The sequence below is a fragment of the Podarcis liolepis genome (genome assembly GCF_965112155.1).
Source record: "Podarcis liolepis genome assembly, chromosome: 4".
Classification (NCBI taxonomy): domain Eukaryota; kingdom Metazoa; phylum Chordata; class Lepidosauria; order Squamata; family Lacertidae; genus Podarcis; species Podarcis liolepis.
This window is the reverse complement of record NC_139558.1, coordinates 58,137,316-58,162,811: the sequence shown is the minus strand read 5'-3', so window position 1 is coordinate 58,162,811 and position 25,496 is coordinate 58,137,316. Positions and strand designations below refer to the sequence as shown.

Sequence of the window (25,496 nt, the reverse complement as noted above, 5' to 3'; positions counted from 1 at the left end):
TGGAAAAGTTCACAGCCAGTTTCTCTCCAGCACTGGAGCACTAATGTCAAAAATGGTGATGGGAACATTTATGTTTGCGCATGAAACTGTCCCCATCATACTCCCAGAACTGGAGCAAACCCAGTCCTGGATCTGATGTAATTATTTCTCTCTCATTGTGAAACTGTTTAAAAGACAAAAAAATCCAGAACTAATATATACTCCCACTCACCCACTATTTCTTCTCTGCTGGTGATTTGTAGGGCACAGGAAGAGAAAGATTCACCCTCCATTTTTTCTTCCCCAATTCTGCTCTTTGATCAAAGACTGGAGGTTTCAAAGACACTTAGGCTGCAATCATAACCCTACATACTTGAGAATAAGCTTCATTTGATTCAATGAGTTATTTCTGAGTAGACATGGCTAGAACCGAGGTACTTCATTGGGAGGAAGATGGATTACATCCATCTAATTCATAATCAGGATAGACCCACTGGAATTAATGGACTTGAGTTACATATGCCCATAGATTTCTGTGGCCCTGCGCAGAACCTGAATAACATTTTTTATTTCCCAGTGCAACTTATTTCTTACATAACATGAATGGATAAATGGTATTTTGCTATTACCAATCAGATAAGGTCATTCATGTGATAGAGCTTTGGGCTTCATACATGCCACCACCATCCATATACATTGCATGCAGAACCTGCACAGTGTAGCAAGATATGCCAAACTGATTTATAGCTCAGCCACTTCAATAGGATTTCTACCAACACTTTAAAAGATGAAAATTGCATAGCCTTTCAGTACTTCCAAAGTAACAGAACAGAAAGAGCTGTATCTAACTAGTATGTACTGCAGATCAGCTGAAGGCAACATAATGACTCATAACTTATTGCCTGCACCTTGGCAAGGTATTAAATGTTGGTGAATGGGAGGCCATTTTGTTCCATTGCAATTTTGACTGGGTTCTGATGCATCTGAGTAGTACACTGATCAGCAATATTGTGGTAACATGACATCTTGGCGTGTCTAATAATATCAGTAGAAGGACTAAAATGGGATTAGAAGTGGTGTGGTTCCACCTGAAATTCATATTGTTGTCCTAGAGCTCTTATGGTGCACTTTTACTGAAAGTATATTCAGTATCTTAACCTAGTGATTCCTTCTACTTCAGATGATATTTGTTTCACGTTTTTTAAAAAGGGCCCTTCATTTACCTACATTTTCAACATTTTAAAGTAATTGGTTTAAGTAAATGTCTTTGACATTGTATAAATATTGCATTAATTATTTTTTCTCTTTTTTCTTTCTCACTATCACTGTTTCCTTTTAATTTTCTTTTTTCACATTTTATAATATTTTTTTCATTTTTGTCAATTTTTTTCTTACACTTCTGATTTTTATATCAATCTTCATCAAAGCAGATACCTGCTGCGAAGCCCGTAAAGGTGGAAATGGATGCCAGTCACGGCAGCTGAATGCTGCTGGCTTTGTTTTCCTTATAGTCATAAGTCTATTGTGCACGTTTTCATATTGGTGGTGAACCATGCAGAACATTGTACGAGGTTTTTCTTTCTTTCTGTGAACTTCCTATTTAAGGGGAAATAACAGACCTGGATACTATTGGACTTTCTGGAGCTCCTTTAAAACATTTGTTATATTACATCAACATGAAAGCAACTGAAGAAACTATGCATGAATGAATGTTCCTTACGAGTGGCTTTTTTTCATTGGGGAAACCCTAAGAATGTTTTCAGAAGTGATGCTTAAATCATCTTTTGTATTTCATGCATATGCAATTTGAGTGTAAAATCTTCACGGTATAGAAGTAGAATCAGTTCAAAATGATAGATTCTCAGCATCACTTGAGGAAACAGTTTCAATCTTATGGCAAACACACAACATGATTAGCTACTTGTAGCATGGTTTGGAGTAAAATGTTGCCATTCTGTCTCAATTATGTTTCTTTGCAAAACAGCAACAGCAACAACAACCACAAGCATAGTTATTCATTGGCCCATGGGTTGACCTGTAGTTCACTTTTATCACATGACTTGAATAGTCTATTAGAATACTTTGGTTTCATATATGCCACTATGCATATTGCTGTGCCTTTATTAAGATGTATTTATATGCTCTTTGTTATTTCTTATGACATTGTTTGTTTTTTGTTTTTAAAGCAAAGTGTTGAAGTTCAGCCCTTTCTAAAGGACTATTAAATATAGTTGGGACCTCTTAAATACCCATAAAGAGTTTTACTGTCCCTACCTGTATTTTTCCAGTCACTGTGCTGTCAGGGAGAGCCTGTTTAGACATCCCTGTACAATGTTATTTCTGACATTAAAGTCCATGGGGAAACCTGCAGAAGCATATTGGAATGCATGCAGAACTTCAGGCCAGAGCGTTTTTGCCTAATATATATTTTAACATAGTTTAGATTTATATGTATATATATATATTCAAAAACAAACAAGCAGCCATTTCGTACCTCTATAGGCTTTGTAAGTTCCCCAGGCAATCCTTTTCTATTTTTCCTTCCTATCACAATTCTTCAGACAACTAAAACCTCTCTCAGAATACCGTCCCAAGACTGAGAGTAAAATATACTATTTATTGTAGGTGAAATGCAGCCATTCCTGCCTTAACTAATACTTCTTTACAAAAAAATAATAATCATTCCCATATGAGACAGTTAATAATTTTACACTAAATGTTGTTACTTTTCAATACATCCACCAGATTAGATATTGGTGATAATTCCATTAACACAGTAATAGGCAATATTTTATATTACTGGCCTTATTAGTATGTAAATTATTGGAATGACAGGGATTAAGTTATAGGGAAAGGCCTTTCTTTTTATGTATTAAGGGTAAAACACATTCTTTCATATAAATACATATAAATGTTCAGCAAATATAAAGGAACAACCCACTAAAACATATATCTAGAAATACATATTGAAGTAAAGATCCCAGATAAATAATTATAATACCTGATGATTTTAAACTACCATATAACAATCCTCTAATAAAATTCATCATTGGATTCTGTTTCATACTATTCAGTATCTCTATGTGAAATTTAAAATCTAACTTTAAATAATAACCCAAAGGCCACAGGTCTTATTGTATAGTTTCTGTAGTTATGTCACTCGACAGCATCAGAACTGAGATATCAATATGCCTCATTTCACCTGTGTCACATCTGTTCCTATTGCTGGAGGAAAATTTCTATTACCCTTAGAAAAGCAGCACTTTCCCCATGTGGATTCAGCACTCTGGAAATTACTTCCCATTTTATTATGTAGCAATTATGCTATGCTATGCTATGCTCTCATTTACCTAAAAAAGGTATAAAGCAAGATTTGCACCTCCTCTCCACCAAAGGAATTTCTTTCTCTAAAACAGTGTGAAAAACACATTTTCAGACTCTGTGTAATACTTCTCAAATATGGAAATCAACAGGGAACAGAATTGCATTAGTCAGCTTTCATATCTTCACTTCTTAAAGGTATCAGTAAATTCATGCTTGCTTAGAGCTTTCCACCTCTGAAATGTTACTTTATGAAATTTGGATTACATCTGGAAGCAGCTAGTGGACTGTTCTGAGGCTATGATTCTCCCCTTCCATTTTACCCTTACTGTATATCAGTTATTATTTCCAAACTTCTAATACATTAAGGACTCAAATTGTTCCATTTCTTGCCATGAAGCTTCCTGATATATCCTTCAACGGACAAGCATAAAAATAATCAGCAATATGACCGTCTATCCCCCTTAAGGCAACAATGTAGGATGTATCTCTTGTTTAGCTTCATTAAAGTATTTATTTTAGTTTGCCATTTCATTAATGTATTGGGATAATTAAATAATTGACATTGCTTGAAACAGATAATTTTTGGAAGTGCTGTCCAAGATAAACCACACCCCATCCATATTTATAACTCCCCCCCCACACAATTTTTATTGGTTTTTAAACAGATACACGAAACATTAAACACTTATCCAGTTGTACATCTAATGGTGTTTGTTCTATTCATTGGCTCTAGACATAAACTTACACATTCAACATTCATACTTAATGCAACCTCTTCAGAACATTGGAGGTGGAAATCTTGGTTCATTTAATCATCTTTGGTAGGAATAGAATATTCTCCATTATATCCACAATTATAACTTCTTAACACATACAAACACACACACACACACACCACACAAAGTAGTTTATTGCACATAAATATAACATGAGAAGAGCCTGCTGGATCAGGCCAATGGTCCATCAAGTCCAGCATCCTGTCTCACAGTGGCAAACCGTTTGCCTCTGGGAAACCAGCAAGCAGGGTTTGAGAACAAGAGCCCTCTCTCCTCCAGTGGTTTCCAGCAACTGGTACCCAGAAGCAATGCTGCCTCCAACTATGGAGGCAGAACATAGCCATCATGACTAGTAGCCATCGATAGCTCTCTCCCCTCAGAACATGAGCAAGTGATCAGATGTAGGATTAGATCCAAGTATCTCCGATATTTTTTAGTCCACACAAATGGGAACTTTGATTTACTCTCCCCTTGCCCTTAGTTGTTAAAGTAATATACTTTTCTGAGTTATCATGGTTAATAGCAAATCAAAATGCTTCTCTAATGCAGGTGTGGGAAATCTTTGGCTCTCTAGATTCTACAACTACAGCTCTCATAATCCCTGGCCATTGTCCATGTTTGCTATGGCTGATAGGATATGCTGTTTAGCAACATCTGCAGGTCCAAAGGTTCCCCAGAGAGCTACTGGGGTGATGTTTTCGGTTCTGAAAAACATAATATTATAAGAGATACATGATATCCTATGACAATAGTGATATCTTACTAGTCTGATTATTTATTTTTATTTCATTTGTATCTTTTACTTAACGTAGCATGCTGGTATTCAAGAACAGGGAAAAAGGACATCTCTTACTGGTTTTCCTATATAAAATTTTAATTTTGCCCACTGAGACATTTGCTCAGTTATTCAGTCTTTCTTGCATCAACCATAGATTTCTATAAAGAAAATTAGTTATTTCTTCAAATTAATCATTTTTACATATTAAATAGTCAGACATTTTATATAGTCAGACAATTTTCACTACTTACCTTTGGGCATCTAATAGGTCTCATGATTAAGCAACTACTATACAGGTAGGTAGGTCTAATAATTTTGTTATGTTTTTAATATACCAGGGAATACATTTTTTTCTAAAGGCAAAAATAGATTACATGAACATTGTAGGATAGTAATAAACTTATCATTCAATCTGTGTTTCAAATACAGAACATAAGATTGAAACTTCTCAATGGTCAGTGATATCCACTTATGTATTGTATTTAGGAAAGTAAATGTTCTATTTCACATTATTTTTATGGGTATCATTCAACATATCATTCATATTGGGAACTTCACTAGCCACTTTATAATTTAGCAAATAGTACCTAGCAACTGTTTTGCAACTTCAAAACCTTAATGAGCTACACTTGATATGTCGTTTTATATAACTTTCTTCACTCCTAAAACCTTTAGTAATATGTTGGGAATCTGCATTAGGCAGATGTCCTAAAAATACTTAACCATGTGCATATCCTCTCTGCTAGTGTATATGCTTTAAATATGCATAAGCCTAAACATATTGATGAATTGAAGCCTGTCGGTTTGACTGGCCTGTCAAAATTAATAAGTAAATAATCATTTAGATACTAGATGTTGCTGTTAGTTAGCATCCTTTCCTTCTATGATCTGCACGTCTTGTTAATGTAAACCTACTATGGATCCTATAGAAATATAACAATAGAACTTAAAATAGGACTGGGAATTTTTAAGGAGGGGTGGCCAATGCAGTGCCTTCCAGATGTTGCCTGCAACTTTCATCAGCTCCAGCCAGCATGTGGCCAATGGTCACATCTGGAAGGAACCACTTGGGCTATATCTTATACAGATGTTCAGAAACATATTAGGTTGTTCCACAACTAACAGAGAGAGGGTCTGTTCAAGTGTCACTCTCCCTGTGAAACCACCTTCCCTGTGAGTTGCAGGAAGCATGTATATTAATGCAATGTTGGCACTAGCTGAAAATGCATTATTATTTTTTTGAGTGTTCTGCTGGCTTCTAATGCCAATTTGTTTTTTATTGTAATTTTATTGTAATTCTGATTTTTTGTATACTGCCTTACTGCTGTGTATGAATAATGCTCTAGAAATATTTTAATAAATGAATAAATAAATTTTCCCATATAATTTGTCTAATCAGTCAGCAATGAGGCTGCCTATAGCATTGTTGATTCTAATAAGAGCTTGAAATTGCATGTCTCCATGCAATAAAGAGCCATGCCCGCTGAAGTAGTGAAGTACCATATATAAATGGAACATATAGAAAGCATACTATAGGATATATAGAGAAACAGAGGGGATTGCTACCAAATGTGTGTCATCTGCATTGCCCACCCCCCATATAGCTATTAGTCTATATGGGCACTAATGAGTAGCAACAATTGGTTGTTCTAGATGGTTTAGGTCTATATATCTCCCTACTGTCTTGCTACTATGACATAGCATCTCAGTTACATCAGGGAAGTGAACTCTCAAAAAATATCTGGAAGCAAGGCAGCAGCAGACTACCTCTTTCTTACCAAAGAGACAACACTGGAAACATGCGAGCTATCTTATTTGGAAAGGAACACTTCAGTGGGTGGGTTTGGGGTAGAATCAGCTGTACTGCCCTTTACATTGACCATGGCAAAGGCATTCATGACTTTCAGGCATTCAGACTGAATGTAAGTGAAGCGTAGGTGCCAAGCATTGGGTGACCTAGATGCGCCGGCATCCACAACGTTTTTCTGGGTGCTTGGTACCCACACTTCGGGCTCCGATGTGACCTCTGGTTTCTACCCAAAGTCGCGCTGGAGGCCCAACCAGGCCTTCTGATAGCACTTTCAGTACAAACCAGAAGTCTCGTTGGAGATCGTGGGAGGCCTTGGGCATGATCTCTGAGGCGTCCAAGGCCCTGCCAGGCCTCAGAAGCTCTGCTGCAGCGCACTGATTAACATGACATCATGACACCGCAATGTCATGTTATGTTGCAGGTGCCATTGGGCACCTCTGGGATGAAGAGTCCCTACACCTTCTCTTGTCATCTTTCAGTGAGGCTTTCCCTGTGGACAAAACAAGGGGCAGGATCATATTCACAGCTCCTGATCCAGTTCTGACCTATCTCAACACTGGAAAATATTGGTGAGTAGTGAGTAGGGAGAAGGTGATGGGATGCTGTGACTGTGGAATGGGAAGTTACGGTAAACACCTGAGTGCTCAGATGAAGGGCAGAAACTTCAGCACAGGGCTGCTGAATGAGGGAGGGAGAGCCATGAAACAGAGTCTGAGTTGTGAAGGGGAGGTGCTGAAGCAAAGGAAGCAGAAATAGGTTGGGGAAAGGGGAAAGAGATGGTGTGAGTCCAGAGACTATTACGCCAATCTGATCCTTTTACAGGCATTTAACTAAATAGTAAGTACTATGTGAGTGAGTAATAACATATTTCTCTAATTATTGCAACATATTTTTATGGGGTTTTTTATTAGAGGCCCACACCAATTCTCTAAGAATTTAAAGGTGTGACAAGCAGGACATCATTTAAAGCTAAATCTCTAGGCAGCAATACAGCTACCCTCACTAAAGCACCCAGTAATTCACAAAGTTCAAAACTGTGTGTGATATCCAGCTTCAGCCATGCCCAGAGTAGACACATTGAAATAAACTGAGCATTGTATATCAATCTTAGAATCGGTTAGCATTTTATTTGTTCTTGTATTTCATAATCCTTAAAAGACATCTACTTAGCATTAAAGCTCTGGATACAAAAACATGTTGCTGTCCATTAATGTAAACTCTTTATTTCAGTAATCAAATTACAGGAATGTATATTTGCAGGTTGTAAAATAATTGTTTTTATTTGATATAAAGTTGGTCTTAACATTATTTTGTTATTTTCTTTTAGTTACTAATCATATTTGAATTGTAACACATAAATCAAGCATATCCAGCATATGTCTAGTTCACTTAAAGCAGATGTGAGGAACCTCTGGCTTTCAAGATGTTTCTGTACTACAGCTCCCAACAGCACCAGCAAGTATGGTCAGTGGTAATGGATGATGGGAGTTGTATTTCAGCAACGTTGGAGCACCAAAGGTTCCCAACAGCTGGCTTAAGCTAGTCTAGCCTGGTTCAAACCAGAGTTTGATCCTAGTTTGCTTTAACTAGCTTTGGTTAGAGCAAACCACAGTTCCCCAAGGTCAGATGTAATGGGGAACTGTGGTTTTAAAGTTCATGGGTCACTGCTTCTCATTCCCAATAAGCCATGATTTTAGGTGTGGGTGTGGGGTGTAGGGGTGTGTGTGTGAGAGAGAAACTGTCCATACTAAATATCTTCTCTGGAATGCTATTTAAAAACAAAACTCTTTCCAAATGTAGAAATATATAGTTTTAAAGTAGTTTATGAAGCACTGTGTAACTCTTTATTCATTCATTCATGTCTCATTGACATTCTGTCTCAATGGCTTTTAGTACACACTGATGGTTACTGTCATGCATCATATCTTTTCCTTAAAACAAGTGTGTGCATTGTAAGTGTAATGTCCCACAAAATCTTCCCAAGTGTAATGTCAAAAACATTTGTAACCTTATGCACGTCTTTCATTACTTGTTTAATGTCCATTTTGTTTTATGTAATCTTTACACCATTTTTGTAATAAAGAAAAGTGATGTAACATTCATTTAGCAGTAGTTTCTTTAATTATATATAAATATACTCTTGTTCTAATTCACACGTTTCCACATCACAGTTAATTGTATAACATTCTTCTCAGGATTCCCCCCCCCCCTTTTTAAAGTCAAAGGACAGTATTGTCTTATCAGTAAAATATTGAAGAAAACACAATCATCGCATTGTGCTTATTGCTTCTTATTCTGAACCCTACCAAATGTAATGCAGCTATAAGAACAGTTTAGTTCAGCATCTGGTTCTCACAGTGACTAGCCAGAAGCCTATGGGAAACCCACAAGCATGACCGTAATCCATTTGTAATGCCCAGAAACTGCTATTCAGAGGCATACTGCTTCTTTACAATGGACATAGAACCTAGCTTATCATGAAGATCTTTCAGTAAAACATAATAGTGTTCAGATTGTGTGTGTGTGTGCGTGCGCGTGCATGTATGTGTATGTGTGTGTCTGAGTATAACATTTAAAAAACCAAGCAAAATTGTCAGCTCCTATTAACAATAAAAGTAATCTATCAGTTATCCTTAGGCCTCAACTTCAAATCAACCAAAGCTGAGACCCACCTGAATCAGGTTGACTTGGCTTGAGATTTGGTCAAATCTGGGATACAGCCCTAGTACAATAGTATTGTGGGAGTGTGACATATATACATCAGTTCAAACTTGGCTGTACACATGGCAGCAGCTAGGAGGAAAGGTTCTATGCCACACAACATAATAATTTCAGGCCTGTGATTTTGGTAGCATTTTCAAAAGAGCTGCACAAGTGCCTGCTTCCTTATTAAACTTGTGTATACCTGTTCCGTCTTAAGTCAGAGACCTGCCTTAAAGCATTATGGGAGTGGGGGTGAACAGCATATGGTGCTCCTCCAGTAAGATCCCGTACCTTTCAGTCCAAGAATCACATTTTTTCACAAGGAAACATATGTGGACTGCATGTCAGCTGTGGGCAGGGCCAGAAACAAAAGTGGGTGGAGCAATGGAGGTACTCTTGCCCTTGGTAGACTACAGCAGCCACATGAAAGACAGGGGCCCTCTCTTCACATAGGCATTTTCCCATCCTGCATATAGGAAATCAAGATGCATTTTCAGAGTTAAAGCAAAACAACCCAAGGAAGGCACAGAGCAGGGACATGGTCTAGGGAGAGAGGGTGTGGCATGGGAACAATCCCAAGGCCCTATTATGCCAGGAGAGCTGGATTCAGTCCCAAGGGTGAAGATTCCCTTTTCCTATTCTGATTCCAACATATAGATGTGCAGAGGAAAATAACACATGAGGAATAGCTCTTAGCAACTGTTTAATTAATTTTTACTCTGATAATTTATTAATCATATTAAAAAAAGAAAATCCTACTTGTAATCCAAGGAGGGCACAGTGTCTGACAAGCTATATAGAGTCACCACCCTGAGATTTTGTTGGTAATACTTTCACCTTCCAAAGCTTGGTCTTCGATATCTACTGTTTCAAATTGAAATAAACTGGGACCAGTAAGAAATATTGTTTGTATTTCATTCCCATTTACTGAACCATCATTTGAAACGAATGTCATGGTGATTTCAGCATCTTTTAAAATTAGTAATTATGGGCTGTAGGCAATGCTAGTTTGACTCAGAGTAGACACATTCAAACTAATGAACACCACTAACAAATGCATTTCAATGAGCTTATTCTGAATAATACTAGCATTGGATACAACCCTTTATTCCCATGCAGGTAAATATTACAACAGATTACACTAAGGCCCTCTTTTTCTAAGCTAAAACAGCAGAATAGACCAGTGCAGGTAATGAGTGGTCCACATAATTTACATGGCTTCCTGAAGTATTGAACTGGTTGGATGCACTGCCCATCTGAGCCCCAAGTTGTCACATGCAGCTAGTTTCCTGCAACCACAGGTAATCAGAATCATTTTTAAAATGCTGTACTTTAAAATACAGCTTTGTGGCGTCCTACTGATGTTATTAGAACTCCCATCAACCTCACCAGCATGGCCAATGATCAGAGATGTTGGAAGTTTTATTCTAATTACATATGGAAGAAGCCATGTTGGCTACCTCTGCTATATATTGATGGGTACTACCTGCGAATACTAATTTTCACATGCCATCTCATTTATCTGATTCTGCTTTGATGGAATATTTTCAGAACAAAGCCCTCTGTCATAGATAACATATTTATAATTAAAAGGGTTGGGAGTGATAACACATTCAAAAGTTTTTGAGAAACTCTTATTGAACCTGGTGTAGTGATGGCAAAAAAAAATTATAGTTAACTTGACAGGACCATAGATAAGGCATGCTATTTTCATTTATGAAAAGCTAGTCATATTTGAAAGTGATAGAATTGTGGAACCAGTACATTTTTGACAAATGTCAATCAAACTAAACACAGGATCCAAATTAGCAAATTTTATACAGCCCACTATTTTAAAATCTGTGACTAGCTTGCAAAATGTTGAATTCTCAATTTCAAATTGCCGACGCTCAATTCACTAGAATTAAGTATGAAAATATATGATCAATTGAAATTTCAGATTTTCGTTACACAGAGTGTTGCCCATAAAATTCAATATTTTATTTCCTTTCTTTACAATTTGATGTATGTTTGCTTCATAACTGCATTGCTTTGCAAAACCATCTCTCCTTATTCTGCTTTCTGCAAAGGCTTTCATTTTCTCTGTAGCAATTTATGTAACAGTAGCTCTAGCTCTATGATGGTGATCACCACAAGAAAGTGGTGGAGAAAATTCTACAAAGTTGCAACTCCCCCCTTAGGGAGAGAGAAAAATAAAAATCTGAGCTTTTTTACGGGAGGGGGAAAGTCTGCTTTGGTTTATTTTGCTTTTTGCACACTGGACATCTTTAGTTGAGAGTTGGGTCTCAGAATCTGTCTCCAATTATGTGATCAGGATTTCCAAGAGAGCTGGAAATAAGGACTTCTCCCTTCCCCAGCTATTTGCCGTCATTAAGGGGTTGCATCCCAAAGAACAGACCCAATGCAGAAGCTTGAATGCGAGTTTCTTTGGTGGATTGGGGGGGACAACAAAGAAACAAGAGAGAAAATAATCTCTGCAAGTGTCATGAAACAATGTAACATGAAGAAATGCATCTCAATGCATTTTGGATATAAACTGCTCATTAGGGGCAACTTGAAGATAATGTTTGTTGTGCTACTTCTTAGGCTAATTAAGTTTAGCACCTGTTGAGGTTGTCTCCTTTCTTGCTTATATCCCTTCGTGAATCAGATCACTTCTTGTCTCCTTCAACCATGAAATTCTAATCAGTTCTGTTGCTAATGGGATTAGAACTATTAATTGCTCCACTCAATTAATTAATAAATTAAAACATCACATAATAAAAAAAAACCAAGAACTTAAAGTGAAAGAATAAAGGGATGTGCTATTCTCAGCAGGAGCAAGATGATTAAATGGGGCTGTATAGTTTTAGGAACTCACCAAAGAGCGAGTTGAAAGCACATGATCAGACCATAGTTGTAATGGATAGCATTACTTAATCAAGTCTTGTTCACCCACTTATGTAGTGAGAGGATTCTACCTGCCAGACTTGCACACTAGGGATGCACAAATTTAGGGTTTTATCCAATGCTGCCACCCTCATGTAGCAGGCTCCCACTTATGAAATGGAAATTTCTCCTCTTCTCCTTCCCTATCTCCAGCAGCCCCCTTCTTATGCACCCTCAGAATCTTCTGTAGAGGGTTTGGGGACCTTCTGAAGCAGGGATGGGAGATGGGGAAGATCTACTGTGCAAGTAGAATGCCACTCATGGACTGTTGGATACAATCAATGCCTTGCAGCCTCTACAGCTCCCTGCTTATAGAGGATTTATCCTAAGATAGTCTTGTGACTCAGTTCTGTACAAACAATAATCATCTGCACAGAAAGAAAAGCCTAACAGTAATGTTAAGCTCACTGCCTGAAATCCATCAGCATTGCAAGAAAAGATGGTAGGCTTTAGATTTATTGGTGGGCAGAGCTCTGTCCACAAAATTCTCCCACAGGGAGAAGGGGACAAAGCTGTTTTTGCTGATAGTGTGAAATGTGACGTAGTGTTTGTAGGGGGAACTTGGGATTTGGCTGAGTTTCCGTTTTAACCCAAGGCAATTCTGAGAGACAGGCTAGAAAGTGGGGGCAGAGAACATACCTAAAGGCCATTTCATTCAGATTTTGAAGTGAAATCCACATAAATTCAGCTCACTTGTATGGAATTTGGGTTCCAAAAACTTAATCATAAATGACCATTCACTCTTCGACAGATTGTAAGTTAAAACCAAAGTATTAACACCAGTTGTTTGGCAATGCAACCATTTGGACCAGAGAAATGGGATGGGGGAATTAAGGGACCTCTTCCCATACTATTTCTCAATTTCATTTTTTTCTCTTTTCCAAACTGTATTCGTTTTGCTCCCTCCCTGGCATTAAAAAGGTCATTGGGCTAGTGGAATAGATTCCAGATTTGACTAAAATTAAGCCTGAGTCTCAGTTTCACAAAGCTACCTCAAGACAAATATTTGGCACAAATATCTGAAGATTTCAAACATCTGCTTTAAGCTGTGCAGCAGTAAATTACATCAACAAACAATTTATCTATTATACCCAGAGCCGCTGTTCACCAACATATGACTATAGCATATGTGAATCTACCATTACAGATCAAGCACCACAGGGTTTAGCTCAGAGCTGCACATCAGCAGCAGGATTCATGGAGTGAGGCAGCCATGTCCATGCTTGTTTACATTAAGCCATGGTTTGGCTTTTTGTAACATGCTTACTAAGCCAAAGGTTGTCCTCTTGCTGCATTGTATTAGTTGCATTTTGTATTGGTTTTAAATTATCACCCTGGGATCATAGCTGATAAAGGGCATTAAAAATAATTAGCTAATAAATAAATTTGTAAGAAAGCTTGGATGAATTTCACCAACTAAAGATAAGATTGACAAATTATTTTCTTTTGAATTAGGAACAGCAGTTCAAACTGGGGTTAGGTTACCCAGTAATCTGAAATGGAACGCAAAAATAGCCAGTCTTTTTAGTGAGACAGTCAGAATCATTAATCAAAATTTGTGACTATTGCCCTTAGACCTTCTGAAATTGCATATAAGCCAGTGAACAGTGTCCTGGTATTGCAAAATTATTCTATATGTTTATAATAGTTCCCAGTTGTTATCTTGGCTGTGGTGCCTCACTGCTCCTATGTTATACATAAAGAAAGAAAGAAAATTGTCCTAATTTCATTAAACTCCTCTAAACTGTCTTATGAGTCATATAATTAATGACTGAGCCTGGAGGGATAAGAAATAAGTAAAGTGCAGCATTACTGGCCTGATCATTTCCCCTCGATTTTCATTTCTTGCCTCAATATTTCTTCAGATATTTGGCCTAAGCAGGACCTCCCAAAGCTACTGTGAATTTTTCTATGTGCAGCATTGTGGGACAATTGTACCATCCTTCAACCAAAGGTGATTCTATGGGATTAAGATGTACAATTCACCAAACACAACCTATGCAATCATATATTAAAGAGATTATTTATTATTGCTGCTGCTGAAAGAATTGGGGTGTCCAGTAGCCTTTAATCACTAAGTTCCATTTCCCATGTTTTGTGAAATGCAATGTAAGACAAAGCACTAAACGTGCAAACCTTCACATGGCCCAGGTACAGTTGTGAAGAGTTGGTGCTCCACTCCCACTCTTAATTACGGTACTAGTCCTACTTTTTTCCTTTCTACTTGTGTCAGCATCCTTTTTGGTAGTAACAGATTTGCACTATTTGAAATTTGTTTTAATAGTGCTGCATGTATTGGGGCTCTGGTCTATATAAGGCTTTCAGACCATACTTGCTATTTGATGTCTAGAATATAGCAGTCAACTTTCCAGCTTCAAGTGCTCAACAAATAGAACAGAAAAAGATGAGATATAACAAATAGACAAATTTTATTAATGTATATCTGTCAATTCTCTATTCTTCACTACCACTATCCATGTCCATTCTTACTAAGGGCTGAGTAAAGGCCCTATGACAACAGCCCACCCTGGCATTTTTTGACATTCAAGGCCCAGATATATCTTTGAGCACAGATATCAGAGCTATTACTACTGCAGAAAAGAGGGTGGTGCTGTTACAGTTGCTAAGGAGATGTCAGGACTGTAACCAATAGCAAAGCACATGTGAAAAGGTTCCCGTTAAATCCCACATCTCCAGCTGCTGGTGGTCAGTGTACACTAGAGATGGAAAGCTGTGGCCTTCCACATGAAGTTGGATCCCTTTCAGTGTCAGCATGGCCAATGTTCAAGGGTGATAGGTGGTGGAGTCCAGCAACAGGTTCCCCATCCCAGGTGTAGACAGTTGTGAGCTAGATGGACCAATGGTGTGATTCAAGGCAACACAGCTTCCTATGTTCCTAATATGCCAGGTCTTACTAGAGCTGCAAAGCCATGACACAACCAGCCAGTCACATGCAATTATGCAATTCAATATTTTGTTTTGTAGGCTTAAATGATCTCTGTCTACTATAATGCAGTTGGATGGGATAGGAAAGTTATGTAAAATAATTTACTTGAATAAAGATTGACAGTGTTGATTTTTGAAATTAATAGTTTTAAAACTACATTTGTATATTTCTTTATTACCTTCAGATAAGGTCCCCTATCCCTCACAAATGATTTTGTCTGCCAAATGCCAATTGTATGAACGTGTAGCCTGGATAAACGTTTTCAACCAATTTTTATTCTGCTTCAACTCCAGAGTAAACTTAATGAAGTTCTGTGTGTTTACACTGGAATAAGTACAAAAATATATTTGGAGTTCATCAAGTGTGAACTAATAGCTGCACAATTAACTTTGAAAAGTGTCTATTTGTACTAACCGTAGCATTTAAAAAAGTATTTACATATAACCTTTCTGTTTCGTTCAACAGTGGAATGATGGGATCTGACAAACCATCAATCAAATAATGCATGTTCTAAAAATAACACCCCTTTTGAGCTATAATGTTTGATTATCTCCAAAGTACATGATCAGCCATTGAATTCTGTAGCTAAATTACCTGACAAAACACTCTTCCTAGTTTGCATGTAACTACCACGCTTTAAAGCCAGTAGGCACAATGCATACTGCATTGCAGTAGAAGAAAATTGTTTTGCTAGAAAAGTCTGAAGTACTTTAAGGCCTTTAATGTGCAAAAGTAGGCCTGCTTTCCCCTTTGTGAATGCATCTCCCCTTTGTGAATGCATCACAGTAGATTAACCAGATTGCCTTTGTCTATTTTGTTTATTTTCAAGACACACTTTTTAATGGACTTGGACTCGGTGCAGTCATTGGACTGGGTGTAGCTGCCCTTTTATTAATCCTTGTCGTGACTGATGTCAGCTGCTTCTTTGTACGGCAATGTGGATTGCTGATGTGCATCACCAGAAGGATCTGTGGAAAGAAGAGTGGCTCCAGTGGGAAGAGTAAAGAGCTAGAGGAGGGGAAGGCTGCATATCTGTGAGTATTAGTCGCAACATTTAGCCAAAGGACAAGCATATGTGAATTGTGAATCTGTCACGAACTGCCATTCACAGAACAACCTTGGGTCTCCAAGGCTGAGAAAGCTTATTCACTGTGTCATTTAACTACAGCTTCTTTATGGCCCGCTGCACTATTTCAATGGTGTGCCAACAGGTGACTGGCACAAATTGTGTTCTTTAACTCCAGACATGCTGCTCCAGTCCTTGCAGGTCAGTCCAATTGGACTTTCTGTTGGACTTCCTTCACCAACTGAGTTAAAGCAGCGACTGGGGCAATGGAATAATAACTTGCCCACAATATCTTTGCTTATCTTTTATTTTTAAATAGTAATCAAACAGCTGCAAAGCAACCCTTCTCACCACTTCACTCCAGCCAGTATCATACAAAGCATTTGATCAACTTAAATGCAGTTTTCAAAATAATCAATTACCCTATCACATCACTGCATTCGGTGCAGCAGGTAAACTCCCCCCTGCTAATTAGTTAAATTGTTAAGAGACTGCAGGTGTGTTGAATTGGCAAGAGCTCACAGATGTGCTGCCATGCAGGTTATAATTACAAACATATGCCTCTGAGTAGCACCATTGACCACATCAGTATTAAGAAAACTCAATGCTTCTTCCTTAATACATGTGCTTAGGATCGCAGCTGTACAGCCTGCTCCTATGCATTTTTATTGATGGGCCATATTGCCAAGGAAAGGCAGAATTACACATTACACTTTACAATTTTTTAAAATAGTTTTTTTAAAAATAGACATTTGTGCTGAGGCTTCAGTGTTGGAAGGGGCTGTAGTTCAGTGGTAGAGAACATGCAAAATATCTAAGCTTTAATCCCTGGAATCTCCAGGAACCGCTTGGAAGGACCATTGTCAGGAACCGCTTGGAAGGTCCTGGTCGCGGGACGGCTCAGCTTGGATTGCCGCGCCGTCCAGCAAAACAACAAAAACCCTGGAAACCTGCTCTCAGTCAGTACTGAGACTGAAGACACAACAAATCCCATTCAGCCAAAATTAAGCACATTCATGTTTTGTTGGTGGCTTTCAGTGAGAGAGTTAGGTAGATGCTGATCAGTTTCCCATATTTTTAAGCAATGGGAGTTAAAAGTCCTTATATATAAGCAGCACTCAAAAATGATTTCATTCCCTGCCCCACACATTATATGCTACTTTGATGAAAAGGAAAAGGGTTTTCCAACATAACACATTAATGAAATTGGCAAGTCTATGCAAGCATATCGTGACAGCTCTGAAAATCTTACCATCAGTTTCCATGAGAAAGGCATTAGTTTTTCTTCTTTTATTCAGAAAAGCATATTAATTAATCTATATATGTTGAAACTATAATATGGCTACTATCATTTGTCATGCTGAATAGATCAGATAGTTTGCTAGCCTCAATGTTAGTTTTTGAAAAATCCAATTTGGTACTCTCAAATTATTATTTAGAAATAACATTTATTTTTGCATATTCGTTTGAGGTTAAAATGTATGATAACGTATGAGGTAACAATGATGGGTGTAATAAATGTTGAAATATTTTTATCAGTATTAATTATAGTTGCCTTTTGCTTTTCAACCATGATTCTGAAAGCAGAATACTGACAATTAATAAAATGCAACATATTTTTATCACAAAGGAAGTGAGGCTAAGAATCTTTCAATGTTCTTTAGGAAAGACGGATCAAAAGAGCCGATAGTTGAAATGAGAACAGAGGATGAAAGAATTACCAATCATGAAGATGGAAGTCCAGTAAATGAACCCAATGAAACAACACCATTAACAGAACCAGAGTATGTAGTCCACATTTTAATAACTTCACACCCTGTATATTCAAAAGTGAATGTCCAGCAGATTAATCTCCCAAGACTGGACGAGAGGTATAAGTTCTAAAGCACATTATATACACATATGTGATTTCCTACTGTACCCTGCCCATCCCCATTGCACTCCCCTGATTGGCCTGTAGCACAGGAACCAACTCCTAGGGGTCAAGGGGGTCTTCACCCCCTCCAATAAAATACTTGAGGGGACCACCCCCTAAGTTGATGGGTATTGCCCTTCAAATGAAGTGCATGCACCATGTCATTTGATCAATTTATGGAGCAGGGTTTACCTGCCCCACCCTAGTTTACTCAAGTTGGCACCCAGGTGCAGTCCTTCTATGGACGTGTTTCTCTCAAGCCTTGTGTTTCTTCCTATTAATCAACTTACGCTTTAGTTGCAGCAGACTGATGTTCTAATTTTTATAAATTGGGGCTATCAAACAGGAACTCTGTGGTTGACCCTCAGCTCAGTGTTGAGCATCAGAAACTAGCTCAAGCAGGTGCTGTGGTTGCTCGCTGCCTTGACCCCTGCCTCTGGAGCACTGTAATTTTTGACATCAACAGGAAAGTCTCAACTGTAGTCTGCTCCGTTACAGAATTAGCATTCTCTAAGAACAATAGGCAAAGGTACCCCTGCCCATACGGGCCAGTCGTGTCTGACTCTAGGGTTGTGCACCCATCTCACTTAAGAGGCCGGGGGCCAGCGCTGTCCGGAGACACTTGCGGGTCACGTGGCCAGTGTGATGAAGCTGCTCTGACGAGCCAGCACCAGCGCAGCACACGGAAACGCCGTTTACCTTCCCGCTAGAAAGCGGTACCTATTTATCTACTTGCACTTAAGGGTGCTTTTGAACTGCTAGGTGGGCGGAAGTTGGGACCATAAGATGGGAGCTCACCCTGCCGCAGGGATTTGAACCGCCGACCATGCGATCAGCAAGCCCTAGGCGCTGAGGTTTTACCCACAGTGCCACCCGCGTCCCCTAAGAACAATAGCTGCTAGCTAAAAAGATCAGGGTAGCTGCCTTGTGTTGCCTGCTACTAAGAACTGAATGAGCAGAAGGGATGACTCATCGCTGAACCCATGTAAGTGGGTCTGTGACCTAGGTCCAGATCACACTACCATCTCCATAGTGTATAGGCTGTAGGTTGTGCACTAACAGCAACAACTTTCCTCCCAGAACTATGGGAAAAAGTAATCTTAGTGTACCTTACAACATATCATCTCGATGCTCCTTCCATCATATAATACATATTTTCTAGCAACTGCTTGTTCTTGAAGATATTTGTCCCAATCCAAATGTAGCTGGTTAAATGGACATCCCTTTGAAATCAATCAAATGTAAATGGCAGGTGTGGGAATGCCTGATCTGGTTTGGGACCCCAGAGAGAGAAGGAGAAGCTTTAAATTGTTGCCCCCCCCATTCCCAATCTGCATTGGGGGACCCTGCCTGCTAGTAGTAGTATTTCTTAGATTTGTTAATCATTTTTTATGGGAAAGTCTCCAAGTGATTTACAACAATGTTAAAAACACAACTAAACCTATTTCTACCAGAAGAAAAGCTTCTATTGAGCATGAAAGACAACAACACATGGGCATCAGTAAAATTCTTCACAAAATGAAACTTGATGCAATTGTATGAACAATTATTTTTTGGCAGTGTTGCACATTGTTAACAGTGGTGGAAGGTGGTGTGGGGAGGAAGAGATGCATAGAGAAACTTAAAGATTTGCCACTGCAGCGGTGTAGTGCTCTCAACAAAATCTGAATAAGAGAAAAATGATCTAAACCCGACCCCCCCCCAAAAAAAAAAATCACCCATGAATTTACAATGTAATATTTTGGTTTTTCCTTACTTTCTCACAGGAAACTGCCATTAAAGGAAGAAAATGGAAAAGAAGTTTTAAATTCAGATACTATAGAAATCAAAGTTTCTAATGACATCATCCAGTCAAAAGAAGATGATAGCAAAGCATAATACAACAACTACAGCTGTCTAGAGGGGAATAAAAGGCATTTGGATTCAAATAAATCTGTGACCAAAACTTTACAGCTGACCTTAGTTTCTTGGGCAACTTAAGATGGAATAATTCTCAGAAGTAGTTCAAATAACTTCTGTTGACTGTCCGTTTTCACTTTATTTCAATAGTTTTAGTCTGTAGTCCTGGATGACATCAGTCCCGTGGTCTCAGTTTGGCAAATCAGCCAATATAAATATTGTAATTTATTTTATCACTGAAGAAATCTATTTATAAAAATTCAAGAAACCCCCTTAGCCACAGACTGTACACCTGACAGCCGTACCACTTACAATGGAAATTAAACCCTGAGAGAAAGTGCCATATACATTTATATTTGTTTGTACTTGAAATTTTAAAAGATTTTGGTTGCCTTTAAAAGAATATATATATAAACAAATTATATATATATATAGATATAATATTAGGCTCCATTAGAAATTAGATATATGTGGCTGGCAAAGCTAAATAGTGACTTGACTGCAGCTGATCTTTGACACAGAGTAGACAACCTCTTTATGCTGTTAACCCTGCACTTCACACCAGACAATGAAGGGTTTGTAGGTTTGATGTACAGATTTTAACAAAAGTTGTGAACTATTTTGATGAAGACATCGATCACATCCTAACTATCAAAAGTCCACAGAAATTTCAGTGCTTCAGATACTTTGTATTTATGTTTGGAAGATCATGTGTAAGCTAAAAATGTCGAAACTTATTTTGTTGTGAAAATAAGAATCCTGACTTATGACCATAGCACTCAGCTTCAAAGCAAGTCTTACAACAATAAATACAAGCTCAACTGAGTTGCCTCAATGTATTTATAAAGAAACATAATATGCACATTTCTGCTTTCATTTGTTTACTACAACAATAATCATATTTGTTCTAATATATATTTTAAAAGTTATTCACGTAAACTCAAACCCAAGATCAAAAAAACTTCTCTAGGCTTGGCCACGCCCTGTGTAATTTTCACTTCCACCACCAATTTTAATAAACCAACTACACAAAAATAAAATAAAAGCAATGGAAAATGTGGGTCTTAGGAGGAATGTCAAAGGATAGGTGATTAGAAAGATAAGACTGAGGTTGTGTGAGCTGCATTTAAACAATAGAGGAAAATATATCCAAGAAACCAGTTGACTTTTAAAATGCTGTTTCTGTTCTCATAGAATTCTATACAAAATTTTTCCCGGCAATATCTTCCCTAGCTTGGGAATGAACTAAGCAGACAACCTTAAGAGGCATTTAAATCCAAATAAAAATAGAATGTTGAACTGCAGTCTCCAAACCCTAGGCATGCCTTGTACTGGATAGCTGTGATGGCAATAGAACAATTTGTGGATCATACCCTTCAACAGTTAAATTTTGGTTGGCCTCTACAGATGTGTAACTTGCTATTGAAATAAAATAACAAATAAAAACTGTGCTTTTTTTTTTTTTGACCCTTGGTAAAATTGCCATCAGCTGCAGTATATTCATTTGGCTCCCAGGTCCCCCTTAAATCGTTGCTGTTAATAAATATATGGAACAGTAGTCCTGCATGGGAGGAATGCATTATGCAACTGCTGTTGTTGAGTGGCAAACAAGGGAGCAAAAGGCTGAAGGTGTTATGGGAGGGGTGCAGAGATATGTTGGGCAGAGATATGGAGGCGCTACCCCACCTCCATGTCCTGACGATTCATGCAGCTCCCAGCAAGGGCTCATGGTATGATAGGTCTGCACTGCTGGGCTCAAGGTTTCCATCCACTAATGGCCTGATAAAGCATTCGCCTTCTCTGGCATACACTATTGAAATATATGGAATGGGTATAAATATATATATATTTGATTAGAAATTTTCATAACATGTTTACACACTTCCTGTGTCATCATGCTAGAACTGCTAAATATTAATGGTCCTACAGTCTGATAATGTGGTGCCATATGTTAGAGCCAGTTTTTTCTTTATTTGAAGACAAATATAGTTTTTCTAAACTACTTTGAATACTTTTTGCTTTATTTAGACAGTTTATATAGTGTTCATGTTTTACCAAAAAAATAAAATCTCCAGGTGATTGACAACATCTTTGCAACCTATCTTTAAACATTGAATACAAAAATAGCATAATGAAATCAACATGATAGAATTCCACAATTAAGAGTTAAATAGGGAATTCTCTTAAATTTCAGAACAATGCAATACATGTGAAAATCAACTACAAAATGATTGTAGTTAATTTCATATTTAATGCTTTATTTTATAGCACATACCAGTGCTTTAGCTTTCTATCAACTAGAATCCATTGTTCCAACTTCTCCTTTTGAAACATTTGAAATATTGTGGTGTGGAGAGTGCCCCTTTCTAGGATACTCACCCCCTCCCCAAGTTTTCCATCCTTCCCCCAACGGCCATTCAATCCTCAGTCATCAATGAGATAGTATGTAACTTTTTCCTTCCTCCATTAATCCCGCCCTGCCCACCACCTACCTCCTTCTTGGACTGACACTCAGAGAATGAATTTTCTATTAGTATATAGGAATATCTGGTAACTCGAGTGCTAGACCAATAATAATAAACCAATACCACCTTGTAGGGTGATGCAAGATTGTAACTGTCCTTCATAAGCAGCTCACAGGTGTGTGTGTGAGGTCTAGTTTCTATCTACAGAAATATACAGCAATAGTCCACAATAAAACAATTACTGAGACAGACAATATGTAATCATATGACAAATCCCACTAAATATTGCCAAGCTTTGAACTGTGTATTAGAAATCAATTATTTGTCTAATGATTGTGAAATAAGTTCATTTAAGTGCCAAACTGTGAGTCATTTTCCCCTGTTGCTTAGCACGGTAAGTAACAGAGCGGGTAGGATGTCACTCTGCTTTAGTCAAGCAAAAAACAACACCCACCTCCAGTCATGTATCTATAGATCCCTAGTTTCATTGAATACAGAGCCTCAGACTTGCTTACGTTCTTGCATATGGAAATACACCTGGGCCATCATGTTATTCAGTGGCACCATGAAAAACCCAAACCCACCTAAGACTTGCAAAGTAGCCATTTTGTTTGTATTTGTTCAGTATGTTGCTAAATGTAGTTATGGGTTTTCAAACATCTCTCTTAACTTTCCTTTAAGGGAGAGAGAATGAGAGCTGTTTTGAAGAAGATTAAAACAAAACAGACACTGCTATCTCCCACAAAAGCAATGAGAGAAACAAAAGCCCCATTTCAATTATTGCCTTCTTTAACTAAATCATCATAGCAAAGGCTTATTAGAGCAATCTTATCAATAAATAGCCTTCTGTGTTAATATTCCTAACTCTTAACATTTAATTCTGTTCTCTTTTTTTCCTAAAAAGGTGTGTGGGGGGGGAGAGGATCTGCAACATACTATCCCTCAATTTTCAGTGGACCATAAAACTATTAGGAGTGTTGCCGAAGCTCGTATTGAATTCACTGCCTCTGCTTGCATTGTCACAATAAATTATTGACCAAGAACTCTTATTGCAGCATGCAGTTCAATCATTTCAATCATTTCTATGCAGGGAGTAGACATCAGGTCCAGGTGCTAGTCTTATAAGGAAAACTTAGTATCTTTGACAAAATTACTGCAATGGTCCCCTGAAGCTGTTTAGGAATTCAGTTAGATATGCTTCTTTTTCAGAACCCTGGTCAGTAGCCACACGTGAGATGATTCTTTTACACACGATAACTTCATTGCTATGTAATATTACACTCACCAGATAGAGCGACTTCTGGCCACAGAATTTGCAACATTTCCACCATTCATGTATAAATGTAACCTGCATTTAGATTTTGAAGACCTGATCAATTTACTGATGCAGCTGGGAAGCTTCAGAGCTGTCTTTGGGCCAATTACAGTTTGTTAGTTAAAAATTCTCTTTAAAAAGGCATTGTGATTTCCATTCTGCTTGTATTTAAGATTTTCTTGTAGACCTGTCCTGGGTTGTGTGGTGTGGATGGGCACAAAACAATTGAAGTTTATCAATGTGAAGCCCCACTGATTCCACGTGATCGCAGTAGAGCAGTAAAAAGAGAGGTGACCAAAACAGGAAAAGATGGGGGAAAGGATAGGACAGCAACAGGTCCCATGAAGGCAATGCTGAAGTGGTGGTGCAGCCAACAGAGAGCAACAAATAGATGGACAATAACATAAAAAACTATGCTTGTTTTGAATGGAAACTGTAAGGAGACTTGTTCTCAGAAAGAGATCTCAGACAGAATAATCCTAAATGGAGGCAGGGAGTAGTCTGTGGAAGACTACCCATCATATCCTAAGCCCTGCCATATTGTGTGTACAAGGCAGAAGGTCAGGGGAATGGTTTTTTTTTTTAATATTCATTTCCTTCTTCAGGGGCATAGGAGGGATTTGGATCTTGCTAATCTAAGACTTCCCCCAGTCCCTCCTGACATGTTCACAGCCTACCCCTTTTCACTCTCTACTGCCACTGGAAGTCTGAATGCAGAGGAGCAACAGCAGTGGAGCTTTCTGCCACTGCCATGAGGAGCCTTCAATGGCAAGACTTACCCAACCCATGTAGATTGGGAACCACTGCACCCTGCAGCCACCTGCTACCCTCCCCTGGGGCCTTTGAGTTACTTCCTTAATCATGCAGTTTAATTCAGTTGCCATCATCACAACAGCCTCTGAATGTACATAAGTGGATAATAAAAAAGAGACAGAGCATTTTAAGCCTCCAGATATATAGCCTACTTTGACAAGGATAGTTATCCTGCAAAAAAAATGAACATTTAGTAGGTATTTTGGATTCTGTGTACAGTAAAATTAAGACTTAACAGTTTTTGTTTATCAACATTTCTTTTGTTTCAACATTCCATATGGTATCTGCCATCTGATCCACTTACTGTACTGTTGCGTTACCTACAACTGGGGTGCGTTTGTTCATCGTTTCAGAATTTTATGTCCCTATGAAATGCTGTATATATATATTCTAAACTGTAAAAAAAAAAGATACTGCAATGCTGAAGTTTTGTATTTATGAAAGATATTGAAAGTATGGATTACAGTTATATCAATTATTTGTCACTCTTCACCATTTGTATATTAATAGTAAAGAGACTTTTACTTTAATGAAATGCTTCACTTTCCATTTCTGTCTCTCTGCCAGGAATAAGCTGATTTGGGAGAGCATTTACTTAAAAACCTTCACTATTCCAAATTTTGTTTCCAGAGAAAGTTTTCCAGAAGACATTTTAAAACAAAAACGACATGCTATCAAAAATGAGAAAAAATAGTATATTCCTTCTGCACTACAACTTATGATGATGTTTTGGTATAGCACTTATGGGAAAGCCTTCAAGTACACTGCTATTGTCAGT

General features: G+C 38.0%; 1 protein-coding gene across 3 annotated transcripts in view; it reads left to right on the top strand.

Annotated features, from left to right (window-relative positions):
• The window catches only part of NCAM2 (neural cell adhesion molecule 2), a 198,116-nt gene extending 172,863 nt beyond the window's left edge, over positions 1 to 25,253 (top strand). Inside the window, exons 16-18 of one of the 3 annotated variants that reach the window (XM_083500344.1) lie at positions 16,075 to 16,279; positions 17,976 to 18,095; positions 19,993 to 25,253. In XM_083500344.1, the coding sequence (XP_083356470.1) occupies positions 16,075 to 16,279; positions 17,976 to 18,095; positions 19,993 to 20,104 (437 nt within the window). In that variant the 3' untranslated portion in view covers positions 20,105 to 25,253. Of the gene's footprint in view, positions 1 to 1,406; positions 8,770 to 16,074; positions 16,280 to 17,975; positions 18,096 to 19,992 lie in introns of those variants that run through there. The other 2 variants (XM_083500346.1, XM_083500345.1) reach the window with 2 other exon arrangements.
• The last annotated feature ends 243 nt before the right edge of the window (positions 25,254 to 25,496 follow it).